Genomic DNA, 20783 nt, shown 5'->3' with positions numbered 1-20783 from the left:
CTCTGGGAAAACATTATTGCTATTGCCAGTGAGCCGGGATGTGAGAATGTATGCAAATATTTTCAAGGGGCGAGCCTGCGATGGACCAAGTCACTTAGTGTCCTCCCAGCACTCCTCAGGATGGCTGACAGCCTTGTGACGCAGCCATAGGCTCCCCAGGCCCTGCAGGAACAAAGGAACCAGCTTTGAAAGCAAAGTTTTCAATTCTTATCGGAATAGAAGGAATAACAATCCAGTTGTTCTTCTATTGCTACCTGTTAAAAATGTGCAAGGAGCCCATGGATATGTTCTTATAGAAGATTCCTATGATAAAATATATGTACGATTATTTAGAGTAAGATGTGAAAGTGCCCTCTGGACCCAGCTTCTCCCATTACCACTCCCTGCCCCAGATGTTATCACTGCTAACAGGTTAGAGGGTAAATTTGTAGCTGTTTTTCATACACACACACACACACACACATTTATACTTTCAAACAGGATTATGTTTTAAATATATGCATTGTTCAATGGCTTTAGTTTACTTCATGACTTTTCATGTTGGGTCACAAAGTTTATCTTAACTTTTGGTAGTTGCATAGTATTGTATAGGTTATGATATTTTTCATAAATTATCCCTTGTTCACATTTTTTTCACAATTGCAAGCAATGCTGTCATGAATGGTGAACATCTTTGTACACATATTTTGAGTACATGTGCTAGTATTTCATTAGGATAGATATTTAAAATTGGAATTGGTAATTTACAAGATGTATGGATTTACATTTTATATATATATTGCAACATTGTTCTTTTTTAAAAATATGTTTTTATTGATTTCAGAGAGGAAGAGAGAGGGAGAGAGAGATTGAAATACCAATGATGAGAGAGAATCACTGATCGGCTGCCTCCTGTGTATCCCATACTGGGGATCGAGCCTGCAACTCAGGCATGTGCCCTGATCAAGAATCAAACCATGACCTCCTGGGCGATGCCCAGTCACTGAGCAGTGCCAGCCAAGAGCCACATTGTTCTTTAAAAAAGGCTTTACTAATTTACTTTTCTACTGACAACATATGAGGATGACCATTTTTTTTTTTTACCACGTTGGCAAAAATGGGTATTAAGTGTTTTACATTTTAGTCAAATCATGATAAGTGATAATTATTTCACTTTTCATTTAATTACTAGTGAGGTTGAACATCTTTTCATAGTTACTGGTCATTTAAAATATTTTCGTATTTTGGAATGTATACAGTGTGTATACACAAACACACACATATGCTCACATGTATTTTAAACAAATAGTTGTAAAGTAAAAACCCATATAACCACCCATGTCAATAGAATATTGGTAACATCTAAATTCCCCCATATAATCCTCTCATAATCCCTTCTCTCCTCTTTAATAGCATCTCCACCCTTCATTTCTTTGCTTTTCATTATAATTTTACCACCCATATTTATATCCCTAAATATAATATTTAGTTCCTGGTTTTGAAATTTATATGAATTAAATTATATTGTATACTTTTGAGACTTGTTTCTTTTGCTAAACATTATGAGATTCGTTCAAATAACTATGTAGCTAGAGTTTGCTTATTTCGTTGTATGAATATATTACAATTTATTTTTCCATTTAACTCTCGACATCTGGGTTGTTTCCAATTTGGGAATATAATAGTGTTGCTCTGGATATCTTGTATGTGTATTTTGGAGTTTTCATTTTTAAAAGGATCTATACCTAAGGCAGAACCACAGAGGCACTGGGTTTGTTAGATTCTACTTTGCAAGATCATGTCAAACTATTTCCTAGAAACTCTTATACTGATTACGTTCCCCCAAGGGTGTACTTTTCTTCTTAATTTTTACCAATCTATTGTCTGTATAGTGTTATCTCATGGATTTAAGGCATTTTCCATCAAATGAGCTTGAACATCTCTTATATGTTAAAATATGCATTGTTCTTCACAAGACTTGACCAACTTTCATACTGCCAGCATATGAAAACCCAGTGTGTTTATTTGGCTACTTAGAGTTTATCTTTGGTGAGTGAAGTATATGTTAAAGTTTTATCCATTTTTCTCAGTAAATTGCAGAGGGTTCTTTATATATTCTGGATACTACTCCTTCATGAGTTGTGCTGCAAAATCTTTTCCCAATGTGTGGCTTGTCTTTTCACATTGTTCTTGATATATTAACATTTTAGTATGTTCAAATATATCAATTTTTTTCTTATGGTTAGCATGTCTTATATTTCATTTAAAAATATTTTTACTCTCTAGGTATGAATATGGTTGATATTCTCTTCTTAAATGCTTTATAATTTTACCTCTCACACTGAAGTTTCATCCTATACAGAAATGTCATATGAAGTAATATTTTTGCCCCTTTATATGGTTGGTCTGTTGTCCCAGCACTGTTTATTGAAAAGAACTTACTTTCCCAACAGCGTTACAGTGCCTTCTCTGTTATATATTAAGGGTGTGATCAGTGCAAAGATGTGGGTGTTGTTTTTTTTTTTTGTGTGTGTGTGTGTGTGTGTGTCTGTGTGTGTGTGTATGTGTGTGTGTGTATGTGTGTGTGTGATTTGTTTTTGGTTTTGTTTTTGTAATTGGTCTCTTCCTGTGCCACTACACACTCTTTTCCATTACTCTATCTTTTTAAAAAGTTTTGATACATAGAATAGCAAATCCTTTCACCGTCTTGTTCTTCAAGAAGAGCTTGTGGCTGTTCTTGGTTCTTTGCTCTTCCATATCAATTTTAGAAACAGCTTATCAATTTCCTCTCAAAACCTAAACAAACCAAACAGATTGAGATTTTGATTGGGGTGGCAATGACTCTGTAAGCCATTGGAGAGAATTTACATAATTATATTGGACCTTCTAATCCAAGAACATGATATATCTCTTATTTAAGTCTTTTTAATGTCTTAATCAAATTTTATTTTATTTATGTTTTAATATATTTTATTGATTTTTTTACAGAGAGGAAGGGAGAGAGCTAGAAACGTCGAAGAGAGAGAAACATTGACCAGTTGCCTCTTGCACACCCCCTACCAGGGATGTGCCTGCAACCAATGTACATGCCCTTGACCAGAATCGAACCTGGGACCCTTCAGTCCGCAGACCGATGCTCTACCACTGAGCCAAACCGACTTCAGCTCTTAATCAAATTTTATAATCATCAAAAGAGTCTTGAACATTGTGTATATATGTATTCATTCCTAGGTATGTCATATATTTAGATGCTATTAATCATATTTTTTAAAAAATGTCATTCCTGGTATACAGGAATATAATTGAGTTTCCCTCCCACTTTTTCAAAAATTTCAAACCTACAGAAAAATTTAAAGAGGCAAAATGAACTTTTAAATACATCTTTTCTTCTGAACTATTAGAAAGTGTGTTACAAATTCCATGGTTACTTCAATCCTAAATATTTCAGAAAACATCTAAGAATGAGGACATTCTGTAAGCAAGTAAAACCATTACCACACATAACAGTATTCATATTATCACCTGATATTCAGTCTATCTTCAAACTTCCCTACTATTCCCGAAATGTCTGTTTTTTTTGTGTCTGCAGAATGTAATCGGAATTGATGCATCATGTTTGGCTGTGCATCTTTGGTCTTTATTTCTGGAATAGTCTCCTGCTTTCTTATTTGTTTGTCCTTAACATTGTAAGTCATTTATCTTACAGAATGCTCCACATTATTTATATGTTTCCTTGTGGTATTGTCTAATTTGCTTCAATACTATAAAGTGGGAGTTAGTGTAGTGGTACAGCTATATTTTCTTTTTAACAGCTTTACTGAGGTATTCTTTACAGAACTGTAAACATTACCACAATCCAGTTTTAGTTATGTCAGTTCTCTTTATTGTCCTTCAGTAGTGTTAGCTGTTTGGCCTTTGCCTCTCCATAAAAATTTTAGGAGCAATTTGATAATATCTACAGAATAACATACTGGTATTTTATTTGGGATTACATTTAATCATTAGATCAAGATGGAAACAACTGAGAGCTTAACAGTATTGTCTTCCAACCAACATGGAATATCCACTTAGCTTTTTTTATTAGGTCCAAGGTTTTTTATTTTTTTGTTACTTCTTTCAGATTTTCTACATAGACAATCATGTCATCTGTAAACCTTTATGTCCTTTTCTTATATTAGCTAGTGCTTCTTCTACAATGTTGAAAAGGGCTGGTGAGAGGAGACATCCTTGCCTTCTTCCTCTTGGTGGCAAAACTTCATGCTCCCACCATTATGATGTTAGCAATAGGTGTATTTTTTTGTAGATATTATTTATCAAGTTAAGGAAGTTCTCCTTTATTCCTAGTTTTACTGAGTTTTTATTATGAATGTTTGATTTTCAAATGCCTTTTTCTGTATCTATTGATATGATAATGTGGTTTTTCTTTAGCATGTTGATATGGTGGATTGCACTGATTTTCAAATTGTGAACCAGTCTTGCATGCCTGGGATAAATGCATGCAAGATATATACAGGGAGGAGCAAAAGTAGGTTTACAGTTATATATATATATATATATATATATATATATATATATATATATATATTCTTATTCTTTCCTTAAAAGAGATTGTAGGATTTACCAGTAAATCCTTCTGGGCCTGGTGCTTTGTTTTACAGGGTTATTGATTAATTCAACTTCTTTGATATATACCTATTCAGATTATATATTTATTCTTTTATGAATTTTGGCAAATACTGGGTGTACCAATTAATAATGCCAATTTTGTAATTAAAGAAAACATGATAATTTCAAGAGAAACATTAAAACTGCTTTATTCAAAGTAATGTCGATTGCTAGCTACACATATACCCCATCTTTCAGGTAATTTGTGGATACTGTCCCAATAGAACTTTCTTGTTTTGAGACAAACTATTCAGAGACCCAGTTTTCCACTTCTTCATGCATTTTGAAGTGCTGCTCAGAAAGTGCATGTGCCATCGATCGGAACCAGTGGTAATCTGAAAGAGCAAGGTGGCAGGTGGGTCAATACTTCCCAGGCAAGATCTTTTAACTGCTCTTTAAATGGTTTTGAAGTGTTTGATAGGGCGTTATCATGAAGCAAAATTACTTTGCCGCATCTTCTGGCCCATTCTGGTTGTTTTATGGTCAAAGTGTGGTTCAAATGGATTATTTGTTGTCGGTAGCCATCAGTATTAATGGTTTCATCTGGTTTTAGAAGCTCATAATACACCACACCTTCCTGATCCCACCAAACGCAGAGCATTGTCTTCTTTTCGAAGTGATTTGGCCTTGTAGTTGATGTTGGTGATTGACCTGGATCAACCATGATTTTTTGTGTTTGGAATTCTCAAAATAAAACCACTTTTCTATTAAAAAGAATCTGTATTAACTTGTACACCTGGTATGTCTTTCAAGAAATTAGTCCATTTCATTTAGGTTATCAAATATGAGGCTGTAATGTTGGTCACATATGTCCTAGGGATATGTAGCGATACTCCCTTTTTCATTTCTTTCTTTTTAGGCTTTAAAAGGCTATGTATGCCTCACAGGTTTTTTTGTTTGTTTGTTTTGTTTTTAATAAATCTTTATTCAGATTATTACATATGTTCCTCTCCCCCCCCCCCATAGCTCCCCTCCACCTGATTCCCCACCCGACCCCAAGCCCTTACCCCCGCCACTGTCTTCATCCGTAAGTGTAAGATTTTTATCCAATCTCTTTCCATGCCCCTCACACCCTTTTCCCCTGAGAATTGTCAGTCCACTCCCTTTCTATGCCTCTGATTATATTATATTCATCAGTTTATTCTGTTCATCAGATTTTTTATTCACTTGATTTTTAGATTCACTTGTTGATAGGTATGTATTTGTTGTCATTTTGTTGTTCATAATTTTTATCTTTACCTTTTTCTTCCTCCACTTCTTAAAGAATACCCTTCAGCATTTCATATAATCCTGGTTTGGTGGTGCTGAACTCCTTTAGCTTTTTCTTGTCTGTGAAGCTCTTTATCTGACCTTGAATTCTAAATGATAGCTTTACTGGGTAATCTTGGTTGTAGCTTCCAGGGCCTTCAAAGCCTCCTTCAACCAGGTCCATTTCCCCCAAAATACACTCCTAAATCTAAAGGTGGCCAAGATGTGGTTATTGGCAGAGGCACAAAACTTACGCATGTAGGCTCAAGATCCCATAATTGTTCCTTTGAGGTGCGTGCAGGAGGCAACCAACTGATGTGTCTCTCTCACACTGATACTTCTCTCTGCTCTCCCCCTCCCTTCTACTCTGTCTAAAAATCAATGGAAAAAATATCCCCGGTGAGGTTTATCAACAAAAATGTCTTGTCAGTTTACTGCTACCCCAAAATATTTGAGGGCTCAAATTGTGATGTGATTTCTTAGAATTAAAAATTTTGGTTGCCCTTAGTATAATGGGTATGTTCCAAAACATTTCCATTACTTTGTTCAGAAAAGAAGTTTTAGAGAAAATTTAGTACAAAAATTCACAAAAGATAAAATTACTTGCCATCAGAGCCTTACCGACGGCATACCTAATTTCGGGAGTCACAGAGTCAGGGCTCTGCATGTTCAGCAACATGTAGTGTGTTCTACACCCCACACAATCATGCCCCACAGCTCTCTGACCAAATCAGTACAAGAGAAGCAGGGTAATACATTACCGGAGGTCTGCATAAATGACCTCACAAAGTGAAGCAGGCCTTTCGGAAAGCTTACCTGAGTGCAAGCTATTCCATCCTCTGGCTGGAGCTGGTAATGGACTATTAAGAAGCCAAAACGGAGATTCCTGCTATGAAACTAACAACACAAAATGCTGTAATTTTCGAAAAGTTTGTAAAAGACTGCTGATTGGCTATGTTGAAACTATCAGTGTCTAGAAGCTACATACTGAAAACTTAAACCCATTCAAACTTTAAGAAGTTGGGGAATTGTGAACAGGAAATTGTGGCCAGTGGAAAGAAAATCAGTAAATCTAAAGTCTAACAAAAGGTCTGAGAGCATCAGCCTAGTTAGGAAAGTATTACAATTATAGGATAAATATCCAAAGTTTTCCTGTTGGGCTGGATAGGATTGCAGGATCTTTTTTCTAAAATGTAGTTCTTATATATGAAAATGACTTAAAAAATATAATACACTGAGTATGAGCAAATAAAAATACAACAAACTAGGCACACGCAAATTATTACCTTTCGGGGCAGTAAGATCGAAGAAATGTTCTTATTTATAATCCTCTACTGCAAAAGGGATACTGAACATGGATGTTCTGTCTTTCTTGCCTATGGGCAACTGTCTCCAGTAGCACTAGAAGCCCCCATAATCTATAAACCAGATCCATGAGTAATTAATTTTTCAGCGTTTTTTTAATGAGTTAAAATGTATTTCTAGGTATTTCCCCCAAACTGGTAAGGTCCCTAGTTGCCTAGCAATTAGCAAGATGATAGCAAATTCCGTTCCTGCCTACATAGCAACTATGTAGGTTGGGGAAAAAGTCTCAATGGGAATCCCATCACTAAATCATCAAACGAGGCTTTTTATCCTAGGCTTCTGCCCAAGAATCAGGCATGACACCATCACCTTGGATGCTACGTCATGTTTTAAACAAGTCTGTTCTCACACAGTCATTGAGCAGCTGAAGCTGCAACTGAAGCTCAATTCTCTCTAATATACACCTAATTGTATGGATTTTTTTTGTTTAGAAAATTTCATGACAACGTTGAAATACAGGGATTGCTACGTGCCCTCTGGGCTGGGCTGTGGGCCACATTTTGCGCTCTAGGGTCTCAATAGCATCGGCTGCAATTTGGTGGGCTGACACTCTGGGATGGTGGCGGGGCCTATGTCCTACTTGAGGGAAGCTGAGTGTTGCTTTGTGGGCACCAATTCCTTGGTGCCATTTCTCTGTGAGCGTCCGGCAGTTCCTGCGTTGAGTGTCTGCCCCCTGGTGGTCAGTGCACATCATAGCGACCAGTCAGATACAGTATATTAGCCTTTTATATATATAGATCAGTTCATAATGAATTGGGAGATCTACAGTACACTGTATGATATAGTTAAGGCAAAAGTCTTACATTTGAAGTGGCTGCTTACAACAGGAACTTAAAGATATAAAAAAACAAAACAAAACACCACACTTTATAAAAGAAAAGGAAAAATTAAAATTGCGGGAGTAAATCAAAATGAAAATTTGAAAAGTTAAACCATATTTGTTTTTATTTATATATAACTATCACAAAAATTATAAAGAAAAAGAATATCAGAAGGTAACTCGATAGATGAATGCATGCTATGGTAAGATGTTTCTATATATTATGGTTAGTGAGAACATTATCAGTGTAACAGGGCATTATGATTATTTAAAAATATGAACTTATTTAATCTGTACTTTAGAAATAAATGTATATAGTGTTATAAGTTGAAAAGAACTCAAAAGAATAACTAATACCAAATATACACCTGGTGTATAAGAATTTAAAAAGGCTGCATTCAGTAAAGTTAGTCAGCTATATTAAAAATGACACATATCCAAAACAAGATGCATATTATATAAAAAGGGACATTGTAAGATTTGCTAGCTGCATTAAATCCATGGTTGAATCCAAAAAATCTCCTTTTAATTATCATTTAGACAGAAGCATGCAAATAGTCTTAGGATCTACAATACTTAAGAGTCTTCTCCCAACCCCCTGAGGCTGCCCATCCTCGTCTGAGGGCTAAGCAGGTATCCGGGCAGCGGCTTCCTCTTCCGCATCGGCCCGGTTCGCATTAATTTCTGCCAGCGTTCGGCCAAACCGTGCCCATTCATCATTTCGGGGGACAGCGATTTGCTGTTAAAAGAAAGAAAATGTTTTATACATATTGAAATAAAAGATCAGTTTACTCGCTATTATTCAATGTTTTCAAATAACTTTTCCATTAAAAATAATAGTTGACCTGAACGGCCTTTCCATAATTACAGGGACTATAACAATGATTTACACATTCTGAAACAAAAGACAGTGTTTGTGAAATGTGTCCTAGCAGCCTCAGAAATGATTTTGCTATTATCACCATCAGTGCGAGAGAAAATAACAATGATGCTCTGTAACTATAACTCCTAATACACTAGCTCATGACTTTTACTGATGGGGAGGGAAATCTTAAAAAGTTTTACTTCTTTACTTTATACTTTCCTTAGTATGAACTAGTTTTTGAAGCACGGTTTAAAAGAACTGGTGTCATAAGTATTTTTTGTTTGTTTGTTTGGAGCCCAAGATAACCTTTCTTGATATCTTAATCCCTGCGTCAGAAGGTACACTACTTCTTCCACTTAGTGATGCACCAGAAGCAAAATGGGAAAAGAGGCTTGTGATGTTTTTTTCTCACTGAAGCAGTTCAATGACCAAAATTTTTTGATAACTGTTATTATAATATTAGAGGAATGTGACACTGCCATATTAGACACAAACCATTCGTCATAGCAAATGGATGTGCCTGTTTATAAAATTAGATTAGGTTAGACAGTGATATCCAATCCAATATGGTACCTACTGGCTACATCTGACTACTTACATTTAATGTACTTATAATTAAATAAAATCTAAATTTTAATTCTTCAATCGTCCTAATCACATTTTAGTGTTCAACAGCCATATATGGCTAGTGGCTACCATATTGGACAGTGCTGATACAGAATAATTCTTTTTATGCAAATAGTTCAATTGGCTGTTCTAAATAATTCAATCTACTCTTCAGATCCAACTGCTAGAAGCCTTGGGGTGTCCAAGAGGATGGGACCCATAAGGCATAGTAAAGAAGGAGTGACTAAGGCACTAGTCAGGACTGAAAAAAAAGGAAATCACTTCTCAGCATTTTGTACAGCCAACCTAGCACCAAGGAGAGAACTGCAACTCATCCTGTTGGATTTAATAATAATGATTCTGCAAAAGGCTTGAGAGCCAAGATTCATTTTTCACAACGGCATCAGAAAACTGTAAAAAATATATTACTCTGATTTTTACTACCTTGTCCAAACAAATATATGAATACAGAAAAATAAAATCTTATCTCAATATCAATTCTGTGAAGCTTGAAAGTCCAACTATAACTCCAAATTTCTTATTATGCCTAAAGAATTTCTAGCTTCCAGCAATGCCTGCTTCAAGAAGCAAGGTACTTCCAACATATGATATTACCCTCAAAATCTATTGCATGGGGACACAGGACATCCAGTTTAGAAAGAAAGTTAATCTCAAGAGTCCTTCCTATGGTAGAAAGTAAGTGCTATCTTTACAACCATATAGTTTATACAATTCATGAACCACAAAGATTAGTTTTAACCATGAAGATAGAGTTATACTATATTGTGAAAGCTAAATAGATGTGTCAAAATTATAGTCAGTGAGTCCCATACCTCTCCCACATCATATATAACAATCTGTCCTTCCGAATCACCCACGGCAATCTCTCTTCCAGAATGGGTCCATCTTACACGATTAAGAGCAGGATTACCCTCCACAGAAATACTGGCAGTTGGCACCTAAAGTCATTTAAAATATAGTGCAGTGTTAAAAGTTTCATCAAGATTTCTATAAACATGTAAAATAGTAATTCTTCTTTCTTCCAATCTGGCTACATTTTTAAAGACAAAGATGAAAATAGATAAAGAATTTTCCCAACGTTCTTGCCATTCAGTGATACGTACATTATGAATGACATTATAGTCAATCCTTGAAAATGGTTTGGGAAAATAACTTAAGTCTTTATATAAGAAATTCTCACATGACTGGATACATCATGCTGAAAGATCTTCTCTTTAATAAAGCATTCTTTGTTGTTTTAACTTCCTTAAGAAGTCAAGCTGTTTGACAACAGATGGCCAAAACCCCATTTTAAAGAAACATTTCAAAAGCCCTCATAAACAGATTATGGTTTAATTTTAGAGGACAGGAATTAAATTTGTAGCTTGCAGCTCTGTCAGCTGAAACTTGTGATTTGACCCACAGTTCTTGGAAAGAGTTCCTACTGAAGGTACAGTATGAGTTTTTTTTTAAAGCCCCTGGTTCCATGAAGCAGGGAGAATGATGCACCAACACAATGGCACCAGCCCCTTGCAATCTGACTACCTCTCTCATAGACTGAAGAAAGAGATTTTCTTGCCACATGGAAAGCAAACATTCAATGCTTGACTCAGACCAGAGCACAATACAATTTTTAAAAAATTTGAAATATGACTAAAAATAATCCTTCTAATTGCTACCAGTCAACCCCAAATTATAAATTTAACCCCTAGCATGCTGTTACAAAGAAAAACTATAATTAAGATGTACTAAACTAGCAGTTAGTAGCGTTAAATTTTTTATATGCCCAATATATCACCTTCCTTGCCCTGTATAACCCAAGAATTTTACTTCAAGGGATTACAGATACAAGTTTAATGCAGTTTATCATTAGGATACAAAGCTTATTTGTGATGATGCTACACTCACAGAGCCTTTTACATTCCTTGGGATAGAAAGAATTTCACAAATTATTTAATAACTCTCCAATTTTCTATTTTTCTGTGTATTTTTTGTTATTTTCCCACTTACCTCTGTGTCATTATTGAGATTCCACAAATCCAGCCTCCCCATGCCATCCACACATGCAAACAGGGCTGGGTGGGTGGGTGACCACATAACATCATAAACATAGTCTGAATTATCTTCGAATGAGTATAAGGGCTTGTTATTCTGAAAGGGAAAAGTTGATTCTTAGCATAGTCAAAATATGACATATATTCAACAGGTATAACATTTTATGATATTTAACTCAGCCTAGAAAAAGTTCCCATAATTGTGTCACTATAGAATTAGCTGGAGTTAATGGAACTAAGAGTCAATTATTGGACTGCATTTTCTTTTTCTTTTTTTAACTTATAGTTAACCATACTGTTTAAAAAAAGGAATAGAAGGTACTTTAAAAACATCTATCAATGAGAGGATTCTAAGAAGAGGATAGCAATGACACATTATTTTTTAATCTCCTCTAAATCTCCCCATAAACCCAGATAAAGTATAGCAAAATCAAAGATTCACAGACATCTACAACAAGATCAGGAGACAAAGCTCCGAATGTAAGCAGGTAAAAACAAACCTCTGACAAGTACAAGACCTGCACAGTATGAGCATCTGTGAGGCAGGGCATGTGGGAAGGCACGCGGGCTTCTGCTAGCCAGAGAACAGAGCCTCACAGTCAATAGCAGATGCTCAGTGGCCAGCATGGGGGTCAGTCTGAGAATAGCAGAAACTGTGAGGGATTCTGACACAATTTCATTTATAAATAAATGCACGCAGATTCCACGTGATATAAGTAGGGTCTAATGGTGCAGACTGAGCCCTATAAACTTTCAAACTAACAAACCAACGAGTTCTTTAAAGACCGAGTCTCACCAAAGAGAAACTTCTGGGGGCAGTATCCAATCTGTGGAATACAGCACAGTAGGGGCAAAGGAAAGAGAAGGTTCAGATAGAGGTGAAAAGGAACAGAAAAGGCATATCTTACATAGATAGGTAAAGAAATATATAGCCGAAACCGGTTTGGCTCAGTGGTAGAGCGTCGGTCTGTGGACTGAAAGGTCCCAGGTTCGATTCCGGTCAGGGGCATGTACATTGGTTGCGGGCACATCCCCGGTAGGGGGTGTGCAAGAGGCACCTGGTCGATGTTTCTCTCTCATCGATGTTTCTAGCTCTCTATCGCTCTCCCTTCCTCTCTGTAAAAAATCAATAAAATATATTTTTTAAAAAAAGATAGGTAAAGAAATATATAGAAGGCATATCTCAGATCAAGAGGGAGATAGCTAAAGAAATATAAAAAGGCATATCTCAGAGAGATAGGCAGATAAAGACATATAGCTGCTTTGCAAGAAACACAGGAGAACTTTCACCCAGACAATACAACTAGAAAAGCTATCTTTTCCCATTCCCTCCCTCTTAAAAGAGAAAACTCATTTCACTAGTAGACAATAAGCAACAAAAAGGTATCTTAGTCAAATCCCATACAAAGTTATAATGACAGATCTTCAATAAGAGTGTCATAACAATTAAATGGGAAAAGAACAGTTTTTTCAACAGATGATACTGGGACAACTGAATATACACATGCAAAACAATGAAGTTGGACTGCCTCCTTCCTCACGTGGAAATTAACTTAAAATGTACCATAAATCTAAATATAAGAGGTAAAACTATAAATCTCTTAAGAAAAAGCATAGGAGTAAATCATTGTGACCTTGGATTCTGCAATAGTTTCTTAGATAAAAAGCGAAAAGCATAAGTGACAAAAGAAAAAGTGGATAAAGTGGGCTACATCAAAACTAAATACGCTTGTGCTTCAAACAATACCCTCAAGAAAGTGAAAATGAAAAGATAATTTATACAATGGGAGAAAATATTTGAAAATCATATATCTGATAAGTTATTAGAACCATTACAACTCATTAACAGAAGGCAAATGACTCAATTAAAAATTGGGCAAAGGATTTGACTAGATTTCTCCAAAGAAGATCTACAAATAGCAACCAAGCACTTGAAACATCATTATCCATCAGGGGAATGCAAATTAAATCACAATGAGATATCATTTCATACCACTAGGATGGCTATTTAGGATAGACAATAACAAGTACTAGTGGTGAGGATGTGAGAAATTAGAACTCTTAGAATTGCTGGTGGGAATGTAAATTGGTGTAGCTGCTTTGAAAAACAGTTTAGCAGTTCCTGGAAATGCTAATTAGAGTGACACATGACCCAACAATTCTTTTCCTAGGTTCATACCTAAGAGAAATGAAAACAGCTTGCTGGCAACCACAAGTTAGGAACAGATTCTCCCTCAGTTGCCTCCCAAAGTAACCAACCTTGTCAACTCCTGGATTTTGGACTTTAAGCCTATAGAACTGTGAGAGAATAAATTTCTGTTCTTTTAAAGCCACCTAGTTTGTGTTTATTTGTTCCAGCATTCCTAGGGAATAATAGAATAATTCTGTATTTTTCTGGGGTAACTGGGTAAATCTAGATTAATAACTAAAAAGAGTCCCTATAGTAAATACATGAACATAACAGTGAGGTGCTCTCAAAAGAACTGGGAAATACATTTTCACTTGGATCAGAACAGAAATAAACAGATCTCTTTAAAAAGAAATGATACCACCTTAGACGGTTTAACTCAGTGGATAGAGTGTCGGCCTATGGACCAAAGGGTCCAGGGTTTGATTCCGGTCAAGGGCATGTACCTTGACCTTGGTAGCAGGCTTCTCCCTGACCTAGGCCCTGGTCAGGGCACGTGCAAGAGGCAACCAATGTGTTTCTCCGACATCAATGTCTCTCTCTGCCTTTCCCTCTCTCTTCCACTCTAAAAATCAATGGGAAAATATCCTCAGGTGAGGATTAACAAAACAAAACAAACAAAAAAGAAATGATACCCAGGTCAGAAATACCTTCCTTAACTTGATCTTTTTGAGAAGACTTGTGTCTATTAAAAACTATACAACAAAATACAGACAGTTTCCAATATAAGCACTGTCTGTCTAGAAGAGAGTCTCAGTCAATGGACTGTGAGAATTACCACCCAGGGCAAGACTATTCTGTGGGAAGATGAATGAATCATGTTATCATTGCTTGATGCCATTAAACATTCAAATTAGAAAACTTCCTTTGTTCCAACTGCTTGCTCACTAAGCAATCTTCTGATTATAATTTGGCTTCCCATGTGGGTTGTCTACAGGGAAACAATGAGCTGGTCAGGCCAGCATGAGTATCGGGGCCTTTTGACAGTTATTTCTCATTGCAAATTAATAAATTGACCTTCTCTAATGTATCAGTGTCTTAGTTCCAGTCAGCACTCCCTAGCTAATCAACTCTAGAAGATGGGCAAAACTGAGTTTCTAAATATGTGAAAGACAGGCTGGACACTGGTCAGCAGCAAATCACTATAGTAAATGCTGCCAATAAGTCCCAATGGTCAGTAGGCTTCCCCACGAAACACCTCAATCTCAAAATATTTTTCCATTTAACTTGTCTAATATGTGCACAGTTGCTATTTCAAGAGTTAGTAAAATATCTTTGATCCTATTTTAATGCTGTATTCTCTAAGTGTTAAATAGGAAAGTTGTTAAAATAAGGAGGGGATTTAAGACATCAGAGACTGTAAACAAATTTTAAGGTGTGTAAGGATTACAAAAGTCTGAAAACTAACAATTCTAAGAAATTATCACATTAACAATCTTAATTTTGTCACTTCATAGTAAATATGGTTTGATAGATATTGCTCTGAGACTAGAAAATACCATGTATACATTAAAACACTTTGTCCCCGAAATAAATAATTTTTACATTTTAAGAGTCACCTGTAACAAGTATGGTTAAATTTAATGGAACAAATATTCAGGTTACTTTTAAGAAGCTTTTACTTCTCACATATTCTTCCTACCATTTTTCAAGCCTGGAAAAGTGCTTTTTGTTGTGCTATTTCAAATTTGGTATTTTGAAAGGGTAACCATATCCTAATAAATTTAGAAGCTGACTACAGAAGTAGATTACTTTAAAGATGAGGCAGTGCCAAATTGAGATTTCTAGGAATTTTTTAGAGGATTTACAGAAAGCGGAAAAAAAGGACTCGTTTTGCTACTGGGGCACAGGCAGATCTTAAAAAGGACACAAAGATACAGTGATACCTAATGGCGCATTCTTCCAGTTTACAGACCGTAGAGATAGAGAAGAAAAACACTTTAAAATTAGGTTAAATTCATGTATGTAAAGATACTGGTTTAAAGAGCTTAAAATGGAATTGAAACAATGTTTTTAAAAAGAGTATTTAAAAATACTTACCTGCCTGTTATTCATTACCATTATGTTAAAGAGCACAGAGGCTCTATCAAGTGGTTTGACAGGATAGAAATAAATATCAGCAACACAATTAACCTTGAAGTATAAATCTAAGATCAGAGCAATGACACTGGGAGTCATGATATTGGCAAATAAAAAATATTTACCAGCACACTGTTGTTGTTGTTGTTCCATCCTTCATACAGAACTGTTTGTGTCCAGAACAGTTCGAATAAAAAGTAATTCTGATAAAGTTTTTGAAGGCCCTTAGGCATGTATAAAAACACCATTCTACAGTGGCCCATTCTTTGGCCACTAACATTTGAGAGGTATGTATGTGTGGGGAAGAGGGAGGAGGCATATATCACAGTTCAATGAGTAAATGAGTGTTCTATACGAAGCAGCTCAGGGAAGAAAGCGATACCTAGCCCAGAAAGAGATATGCCTGCCTGTCATTCTTATTCAGAGACAGTTCTATGTTGAAATACAACAAAATACAAGCACAAAAAGATATTAATCACCAATCAACCAACAATATAACATATTCATCCATAACTTTATACAATACCTCTTTTAAAAAATTTCTCTTAGAATGTATTGATTTTAGAGAGAGGAAGGATGAGAGACAGAGAAACATTGATTTCTTGTTCCACTTATTTACGCATTCATTGGTTGCTTCATGTATATGTCGTAACTGGATTTTGAACCTTGGTGCAATGGGACAGTCTCTAACTTTCTTAATGATTCAAATTTATTATGTGTAGCTTTATTTTTAAAATAGGACTTATTCTATATTATTTTTTATCTTTTTTCCATTTTCCCATCAGTTCTATAAGTCACTGCAATCTGAACAAACCTCTAAAAACTCACACAAAAATGTATGACTTTAGTGCTGGGCTGTCTGATAGCTATGTGAGGTGCTATGCGAGGTACTCAGGCTTTTTCTCTAGCTCAGTTCAGGGCAGACAGTTCTGTGCTCGAAAAGCCTGAAGTAGTTGGAAGACTGGTGTTTGTGTGTAGGATTACCATATTTGTCAGCACACTTTTATGAAAACTACAACCTCTAGAAGCTCACTTATATCCTAACTTCTTATCAGGTTTGATCTTCAGTTAATCATGCTAAGCTATTAGAAAGCTTTCCATCTTTCCCATGTAGTACTAGAGCACCACCTTGTGTTAGAAACCCAAGCAAATGGTCAGACATCTGTTTTTAGATACCTTAGTTGTCCAAAGCTTTACTGTCCAGTCAAATGATGAAGTGACAAAAAGATGTGAGAAGTCTACTGCTCCAACAGCTGCATGACAATGGATGCCCGTGATTGGTCCTTGATGTCCCTCAAACATCTCACTGATTCCAGCTTTGCTGTTTCATCAAAGTGAAAATGTTAGGGAAAGCTCTGTAAGAATACCACTTACAAAAACATTATTTTACAGCTTATTTATCAAACTTTGAAATAATTTCAACACTTACCCTGTGCTCATAACATATCAGAATAACTGAAATTGAGTGTTACTCTATCTATTTGATAACACTACTAAAGCAATCCTATATAATAAATAATAAAAGGCTAATATGCAAATAGACCATACGGTGGAGCAACTGAACAACCGAACAACCGGTTGCTATAACATGCGCTGACCATCAGGAGGTGTGTGCAGAACATGGCAGGCGTCGGCTATGGTGGGATGGTGGAGCAGGTGAGTGGGGGATGTAGACCAAGCCGGGGCAGTCGCTGCCATCAGGTTACTGAAAATTCTTTGCTCTTGAATGCAGCAGTCCTACCCGGCACTTGCACCCACAGCTGGTGCCGGAGCAGGTCCTAGTTGCTCAGCACTGTCTGCAGGTGCAAGAGGTGGCTGCCAGCCCAAATTTCCCCTGAGGGCTTCTCCACCTCCCCCTGCTCCTGAGGGGCCATCAGGGGTAGCAGCCACCACTCACACCAGCTGCTGGTGCTGGCCCCAATTGCTCCACACCGTCAGCACATGGGAGTGGCAGTGGGAGCAGGGCTGCTGGCAGACGGACCGGAGGCCATGGTAGGAGGGGCCGGATGAGGGCGTAGAGTAGGGGTGTCAAACTCAATCAGAGAAGGGGCCAAAATCTAAAATCCAGCCTAAATTGCGGGCCGAATGGTTTACTGAACAGTCATAAACTGACAATGTCATAAACTGACAGCGGAGTGCAGTGATGACAGCGTGGTGCGGGCCACATTGCAAGGCCTGGCGGGCTGGATTTGGCCCGCGGGCCTTGTGTTTGACACATGTGGCGTAGAGGATGGGCTGAGACCCGCCCCTGTGCCCACTGCAGCCTCGTGGCCTACAGTTCCTTTCAAGCTGCACGAATTCGTGCCCTGGGCCCCTAGTAAGTACATATTTGAACCATAAACATGGTGTTGAAAACAGAACTCAGAAGTTCAATGTCTGAAGTGGTGGAATAGGGATAAAGGGATACTACATGTAAGAGAGAAAATCTGGACTACTCTAAAATCAAAAGGTTTGAAGTGAAGGTGATCTGTACTTGAGATGAAAACTGGATATTCAATTTTTTTTTTTTTTAAGGAAGCCATTATAAGGTACAGGTAGACAATTTCAAAACAAATTGAACAGCAGGAGAAATACTGGTCAATTTAAAATGTGTACATGATAATACAATTATCAGGAGGAAGGACTGAACTAAAAGCTCAAAGTCTACATAAAATGAGAAAATGGCTGAAAGTCTTATATACAACTTGAAAGGTCAACATGTGGCATGTGTATACTGTATTTGCAATCGCTGAATGTTATCTTCCACCACTAACTTCTGCAAGCATGTGCACACATACAAAACTACACCACAACCTTCAACATCCAGAATTCATCATGATCCAAAATAACTTTTGATTTTTCAAAAATTGTTTTAATTTTATACACCTGACCTCAAATAATGTGTCACAAATAATGAATGGCTCTAGGATAGATTTCTACTTAAACAAGGGGCAATCTGTTTTAATGAGATTATTCAGGGGAAAATTTTAAATAATTGCAAATTTCAGTTTAGATGTACCTGCCATGGCGGCATGCTGTGTACACAGAGCCTTCTTCACTCCCAACAACAAAGTTGTTGACATCTCCAACAGGGAAGGACATTGATGTCACAGCTACTGCCTTCGACTGTTTATGAACCAATTCCATGCTATCCTGGAAAGAAAAATTAAGGAAATTATTTTGTAAACTTTCAATTATTTTTAAAAGAAAATTTATATTTTTAATTGGTTTGTAAGCAATTCTTTTATTATACTTCTTATATAAATTGTCTTTAACTGAAGCAGGTTTGAAAATATAATATATATTCAACAAGCTATATTTAACACGTTTAGATTTATAAACTATTACCATATTACCATTATAAAACATTTATGAAACACATAAGCTGGGGTTTTCATAGACTTAAAAAATAACATTTGCCTCAAAATTTTAGAGTATTCCAAAATAAACCTACCTGTGGATGGGAAAGCATGTCCAGACTCCATGAACAGATTTTTCCATCAGTAGAGATGCTAATCAGATTATGAGCATTTTGTGTTCCAACGACATTTACACAATATACAGGATGCTGAAGAAAGAGATATTAAGAATTTCTGGAATTATTTCACCAAAAAGTGAAAAAGTTTTTATTGCACAATCATAGATATTCTCTTTCATATCAAAACCGTCTCTTATCTTCAGGGCATTTTTAATGTGAAGTTTGATGCTATTCTGTTAATGAAAGGATGTCTCAGAAGAGAATTAGGTTTCTAATAAAACAAATTTCCAGAAATATAGAAAAAAGGCCTTTGTTCTTTGCTGCTAAATGATAAGGAATTCACACATCAAAGGAAACCCATTCTGAGGCTACTCTGATGGGCACTACTAAGTATTTAATGGTGAAGGAGCACAGAAGTCTAATGGAAATAACCTCTCTACTTACTGTGTGTGCAGCAGCTGACAGTGGAGTTCTTTGCACTGGTGTTCTTTTATTGCTACGGTTATCCCAGAGCACAATTTGGCCTGAATATGTACCGCCAACAACCAGATTTGGATGAAATTTTGCAAATGTAGCAGACATCACAGCTGACTGCAAATAAGTAAGATTTTTAAATTTAAGGTTCAAATATTAGAAGCTTGACAAGTTATAAAAATGCATTTTCCCCTTCATTATAAGGTATTAGAGGTTATAAAAACAAGTAAATAAATTCATTTAAAATTTTTACTTTGTTCCAGAATATAAAAATTTATTTTTGAATATTTTTTGCTTAAAAGTCTAATGTAATGATTACTTACATAAATATGTTTAAGTAACTTATAAAGAAAGCAAAATATTATTTTATTCAATTACAGTATTAAGTCAAAAGATAACTGGCTTTGCATTAACCTCTAACAATAATCTGACAACAGAATACTTGCTAGTTTTGACTCAGTTAAGTGTTTTTTTTTCCGGAATTAAAATATTAAAAGATTATAACTTATATAACCAAAAAAAGGTTTGCAAATTCTAACTTACTAAATCCTCTTTAAAACTCTGCATCTGTTTCCTACTTCACACATATGTTTCTACTTAAAACTATCTAGTTCCAACTCCTCAGGCCATGTATAAGTAATTCAGTGGGCCAACAGTCTAATTGTATATTCAGCAAATAACTTCCTAAGAAAGACCCTGTAGAAAAGACATTTTAGAAAAGATTTCTTTTATACAATCAATCACAATAACAGAAAATCACAACTGCAAAGAACTTTAGGTGTGATTAAACATTATAAGAGATGTCAGAAATGCTACAAAAAGGCAGATCATGTTGAATTGAGAAGTCTTTAGTTTTCTGTTAACATCTGTTTGCAAATATGAGGTGGTTTAGTAAATGCCAACCCAATAAAATCATCATGTTGACAAGAAAAGAAAAAAGGAACTTGTCTAAATTCATTAATGAATTCTTAAACTTGAGGAAG

General features: G+C 36.0%; 1 protein-coding gene across 2 annotated transcripts in view; it reads right to left on the bottom strand.

Moving 5' to 3' along the window:
- Nucleotides 1-8175: 8175 nt before the first annotated feature.
- Nucleotides 8176-20783, bottom strand: part of DYNC1I2 (dynein cytoplasmic 1 intermediate chain 2) — a 47040-nt gene continuing 34432 nt past the window's right edge. For both annotated transcript variants that reach the window (XM_084892324.1, XM_084892323.1), the window contains 7 exons: nucleotides 19771-19917; nucleotides 19303-19416; nucleotides 18868-19001; nucleotides 17046-17190; nucleotides 11559-11699; nucleotides 10382-10507; nucleotides 8176-8816 (listed from right to left, as the gene is read on the bottom strand). In XM_084892324.1, the coding sequence (XP_084748450.1) occupies nucleotides 8703-8816; nucleotides 10382-10507; nucleotides 11559-11699; nucleotides 17046-17190; nucleotides 18868-19001; nucleotides 19303-19416; nucleotides 19771-19917 (921 nt within the window). In that variant the 3' untranslated portion in view covers nucleotides 8176-8702. The remainder of the gene's footprint in view (nucleotides 8817-10381; nucleotides 10508-11558; nucleotides 11700-17045; nucleotides 17191-18867; nucleotides 19002-19302; nucleotides 19417-19770; nucleotides 19918-20783) is intronic.

The sequence above is a fragment of the Pipistrellus hanaki genome (assembly GCF_964339955.1).
Source record: "Pipistrellus hanaki genome assembly, chromosome: 8".
NCBI lineage: Eukaryota > Metazoa > Chordata > Mammalia > Chiroptera > Vespertilionidae > Pipistrellus > Pipistrellus hanaki.
This window is presented reverse-complemented; position numbering and strand designations above follow the sequence as displayed.